The 5,454-nt window shown below is 40.5% G+C and overlaps 1 protein-coding gene across 1 annotated transcript; it reads right to left on the reverse strand.

Moving 5' to 3' along the window:
* Positions 1–1,605: 1,605 nt before the first annotated feature.
* LOC121872200 (cuticle protein 19.8-like) lies at positions 1,606–2,758 on the reverse strand. Its single transcript, XM_042374873.1, has 3 exons — positions 2,730–2,758; positions 2,348–2,419; positions 1,606–2,187 (listed from the first exon to the last, which is right to left on the reverse strand). Exons 1-3 carry the CDS (start codon positions 2,739–2,741, stop codon positions 1,915–1,917), a joined length of 357 nt encoding a protein of 118 aa, XP_042230807.1. The 5' UTR covers positions 2,742–2,758; the 3' UTR covers positions 1,606–1,914.
* Between the last annotated feature and the right edge of the window lie 2,696 nt (positions 2,759–5,454).

Here is a 5,454-nt window from a genome sequence, read left to right on the forward strand (position 1 = left end):
GATCCGATTCTTCCCAACACTCGATAAGACTTACATACGACCGCCACATGTGTAATAACAGGTAAGCCTGGCGACACTTGGAACCTATTATCTTGATGGCCTGTTTCCATTGTACGGGTAATACCAATATATGCACACACATATGAAGGAAACTTTAAAAACCACTGTGAAAGCACCAGAAATGTGAAGTGACTGGGAGGGAAATAATTAATACTGAGTAAATAAGGGGGGAAGGAATATGGCACTTAAGGTTTGGTCCTGTCACGGCCGCATTTGTTGCGCAGGTTGGGGGATTTAGAATATAGTTAAAAGTCTACCCAGATCCCAACAGGCAAATAAATAACAAAAAAAACAAAGACAATCGGACTTATAAAAGGGTAGACAAAGGATGCGAAGCTTTTGTTTGTGTATAATAAAGTACCTTATAAATTCCTTAACAAAAATATTCAGCTTTCTATAATTTACCCTTAACCATATTTAACCTAAAAACATTAACAGTATATACATATTTATACAACATAAACAACTTTGAAGCAAGTGCGGACGGGGGAGGCAATATAATATTTACAAAATACTTAAGTGCGAGCTGAGATGGCTGACGAGTAAGGCTTGAGTATTGTGGAAGGACGGTAGGTAGTCACTGTGCCGAGGGTTTCCAGAAGGTGAATCCTGCATTACCCCCAGAGTGAACTGAACTCTCTCGAACTGGAAGCTGACAAAGAAGACTTTGAGGAGGTGATGCAACAACCAGGATATGGAGAAGGGAAACCCCGGAAAGTGGTAAATCTAAGACGAAGCCATACTGTGTTTCGGGCTCCTAGATGAAGTGCTCGCGGTGCTGGGTAGGTGATCAGGTTACGGGCTAGATGGCGGGTTCAGTAAAAGGGGTAGGTAGATTGCGACAATTGGTGGGCGGGGGGTTCGTAACACACCCTCCAAAGACCTCCGAGCGCGAGCTTAAGGAGGTGATCACCTGGTGCTGCCTTGGAGAGTAGCTGCTGCATTTCCACTGGAGCTCGGGATAAGGAGTCTTGAATCATGTTGTCCACCCCTCATGTGCTGACTTGTAGATTATAGGCTATAAAAAGAGGAGAGCCGAGCGAGTGATTCGCTGGATAGAGGTCTTGTTGGTTTGGGATGAACATGAGTGACAGAGATTAACATACAACATAAGTGGTGGATAATTCCCTCACCTTTTAAACATAGCTTACGGCTGAAGCTCTTTTGATACTCATACAATAATCTTTTATGGAAGGCAGTTTCTGAAAATGAAATTGACGTTTAATTATTTCTTCATAATGTAGTTATTGTTATTGATTTGTCAAGATAATCTAGCTTGGTCACTTTTGTGGGGGACAACTGACTCTACCAACTCAGTCAAGGATACAAAGGCTACTATAACAGCAATACGGGAAGTGAACATAATTATGTGAATGAATAAACAATGAATGTTGGGAATGCATTTGTGTTAAGTGTACACACAAGACACAGTCATCATATCTCTCACATGACATTGAATTATCACTAAATACGAGGCGACATCACAGCGGAATTGCCTTTTTCTGTGACAAGGAACAAACATAAGGGGAAAACGATTACCAAATGAAAAATAATTCTTCATTTAATTTGAATCCATCTATAAGCATTCGTGTATGAATGTTAATTGTATTTACATTGCAAAGCCAAAGGTTCAGAATACAGAGCATCAATTCAATTCGCCATATGGAGAAAGAAGAGCTTGCCTGCAGGAGTTGTATGATAATCGTACCTGCAGTTGGATGATTATACTGTACATAATTCTAAGCTTCAAAGAGGGAAGTTAATACAGTTTTCTATTGGCATCTTTACTGTAATATCTTGACTCCACTAAACGCTAAAATATGACAAACATTTTAAATATCCCAGTTCGTCAGACTAGCCATAGCTAGGTTCAGGTTGGTAGGAGGGTGAGGGCCCATAGGAGGGTGAAGGCTGGTAGGCGGGGTACTGGGCCTCGCCCTCATACTCAACTTGAGCTACGAAGCCAGAGTCGCCGTTGACGTAATAATTTACTCTCTCGAGACGACCGTCGGGAAGCTGAACGTAATAGTTGCCCTCAGTGTTGTAGCCGTCACGTGATTCTTGGTGACCGAAGTCGTTGCCGTTGTAGTCTTTCACGGCGTAGTTGAAGTCGTACCTGGGAGGATCCTGGAACAAGACGACAGTGGTTCATTCTCTTACGTACCAACACTATGCCACTCGCAAAACAATGTTAAACCACGCATGCCAAAGTCTACTTGTGTGATTATTTGGTTTCATCAACACCAACACTTACTCCGGCATACTTAGGAAACACGTGTAAACTCACCACTGGGCTGGGGGGAACATAATCAGGTCTGGCCAGGGTGACGACCACAAGGGCGGCCAATACGATAATTTGCTGTTGAGAGAATGTGGGTATTAGTTAGCATAATGTTGTAATATAGATCAATGGTAAGAACCATTACAAAACATTATAAATCTAAACGTAACGTGAGGCGCTCCCATTCAGCGTTATACATCTTTACACCATAATGACGCTCATCACTAACTAACCAATTTATGATTAATTTATTTCTTGTTTATATAACCCTAAAAAGAACACCGGTCATCTCGGCAAGTTGTGGTCAGGTGCAGGAAATACGTTTTGATGTTGCTGTCAGGAGGTTGACCCTCAAGTGAGTGTCACACCTCACCACAGTTGTGTGTACCTTCTGAGCCATGTTGGGAGGAGCTGTGATGCCTGCTGGCGGGAACAAAGGTTTTTATACTGCTGTTGCGGCCTTCTTGTTGCCTCACACCTCAGACAATTGATAAAAAAGTCTCAGTAACCTATTTTTCATGGTCTGTATGAAAGACATCATTGAACTTTATGACCGTGATAACACTCTTATGTAACTGTGGTGAAGAGAAGCAAGGGTTCTCCCTCATATTAAAAAACGATGTAAATGTTATTATTTTCGTTTAATCGATCCAGCACAGTACGTTTTAGGCGATGGTGTATCGACCTAGAAATTTCCTAACTCGAGCAGACTTTATATTAATATTTTTTTTTAGTACATAAAGAGGCACTGTGGTCGGTATAGCACGCGACCAAATGCACTTCCTCATTCACAACTAAGTGGACTGGGAGACCCTAGGAGTGAGCCAGTGACCCTCAGGAGTAATGTATCCTGACCTAAGTCGGTTAAAATATCAGAAGGCGAAACATCGTAAGCAATACATCCGGTACTTCAACGTCCTTTACATACAGTAAATAAACATCAGGAGCCGAAACATCCAATGACACGACAATGAAAATCACCCAAACCACAAGAATTTACCTCGTGACTGCTTCGTTTTGCTGTCACGAACATCTTCACTGGGACTCAAGACGGACATGAATGGTGGAGGTCCAAATAACAGGCGAATACTGAAATTATGGCAAAAAAACATCATGAAAATAGAACCAAAACCCAGGCTGACTTAAAATACTGCACGACACTGGATGGTTTCTTTGCATTTTCAATGCTAATTAGAATAATTTGTTTCATTTTCATATTATCAGATATTAATGTGCGAAATAGTGTTTCAACATATTCATAGTCTCTTATAAAATTTCAAATCCTCATTAGCAAATACGTTGTGAAAAACGATAACATTTATCTAAATAGTAAGTTGAATTTTTGCATACGCAAGTACATGTACGTAGAGCAGGATAGCTTCAAACATAGGGTTGGATGAAGGAGCACCAGCTGGGTGGCTGGGACTGCCTAGTACGGGCCAATAGGGAACTGCTGCAAAGCTTTCCGTTCATATATATATATATATATATATATATATATATATATATATATATATATATATATATATATATTATATATACATATGGTCACCCCAGCAAACTAGTTAGCGATAACATGTAACCAAAGTTTGTGCCTGAAAGCGATCAATAGGTTCTATATATAATGTAAAAAATGAGCTAAAATGACCAAAGTATATTTTAATAATGTCTCATTGTCCATGGGTTACAGTTTATTGTGAGTTTTCTGGCTTTGCCCACCACACTAACAGACTCTAAGTAAACCATCCTCCCAGCAAACTCATATATACCATCCCCAGACCCACAGCCTATATGTATGGTGTGCAAGACCGCAGTCCAATACATACAAGTCAGGCAGTCAAGTGGGTTTTGAGGCGCACCTGCAGATTATTCTATTGGACTCTCTCAAAGAAGCCGTGATTGTAATCCAATAGAAAATCAATGGGCATATGGTTGCTGGAATGGATGCTGGAGGAGAAAACTTATGAGGCAGTGAGAGAAATGTGGAGGAATAAGGAGGAGCTTGAACATTCTGCGAGCAAATTGGTAGATTCTGATGCCCACCTCAGATTGGCAGCTAGTTACAAAGCAGCAGAGGAGGTTGGACACGAATTAACCTGTGTCAAGGACTAAATCTCCGCCTACGACAGTGCTCTTAGAGGTGGTGAGTTAGCTCTGGGTAACTCGTTAGCCACATAGACTTCGTTTCCCAAACTCGAATTGTCCCAGGTATTTACTATGTGGTTTTTACATCACTTCCGCATAAAGTATGTTTACAAAATCTATGCATTAATATGCACAACTCTTGGGAATTTGTCCAGACATTGCTAAATATATGTTATATACTACAATAATCTACATATATATGAGTCAAATGTTTATGCACAAAAATGTGGAAATTATGGGGGTTTCAATTTCAACCAACAGTCGCTTCTACAAAACAATCTTGGATGCTCTAAGTGCATGTATGTATAAATAACGAGCAACTCCCATCCACATTATTTTGGGAAATTAAAAAATGAAAAGCAAGCACTTAGCCATATGGATATAGTTACACGGAAGACGGAAATAAGGATGAACCATGGTTTTGATGGAAACATGTGCTCTGGGACGATGCCTGCAAACACGAATGCAGAAACCTCTTTATGAAACACATCTTGCCTACTATGGGTGAAGCTTAATGTTACAGAACACACACACACACACACACAGTGTATGTTTTCAGTGACGTGTTGTCTGACTTGGGGTGGCATTGAGCCAGTGCTGGATTTAGACCTGTGGGAGGCCCATGGGCAGCTTTTTGTGGAGGCCCTCAGTCATAATCTACCTTAAGAGGGTGGGGGTGGCGAGTGAAGGAGCCTAAACATCTGAGAGTTCTAAGGGCGCGTGCCCCCGGAAATTTTTTTTATTTGAACACTTTTGGAGAATTTTAGCTTCATATGCAGTTATATTGAGGAAATTCAGAACATTGAGAAATTTTTAATTAACTGTATAGTTATTGATAGTGTACAAATTCCCAACACACACAAACACACACACAAAAGTAGGTCACGACTGGAGACGTGATGGAATAGATAAACATGAAGCCTCTAAAGGAATGAAAATATAAATGAATCCAAATAAATGAATAAACA

Source organism: Homarus americanus, unplaced genomic scaffold, assembly GCF_018991925.1.
Source record: "Homarus americanus isolate GMGI-L3 unplaced genomic scaffold, GMGI_Hamer_2.0 scaffold54562, whole genome shotgun sequence".
Taxonomy (NCBI): Eukaryota; Metazoa; Arthropoda; class Malacostraca; order Decapoda; family Nephropidae; genus Homarus; species Homarus americanus.

Excerpts from the sequence above, each read along its gene's own strand:
- LOC121872200 (XM_042374873.1), bottom strand. Across the intron at positions 2,188-2,347 it reads ATGTTCCCCCCAGCCCAGTG|GATCCTCCCAGGTACGACTT; the intron begins GTGAGTTTACAC and ends GTCTTGTTCCAG.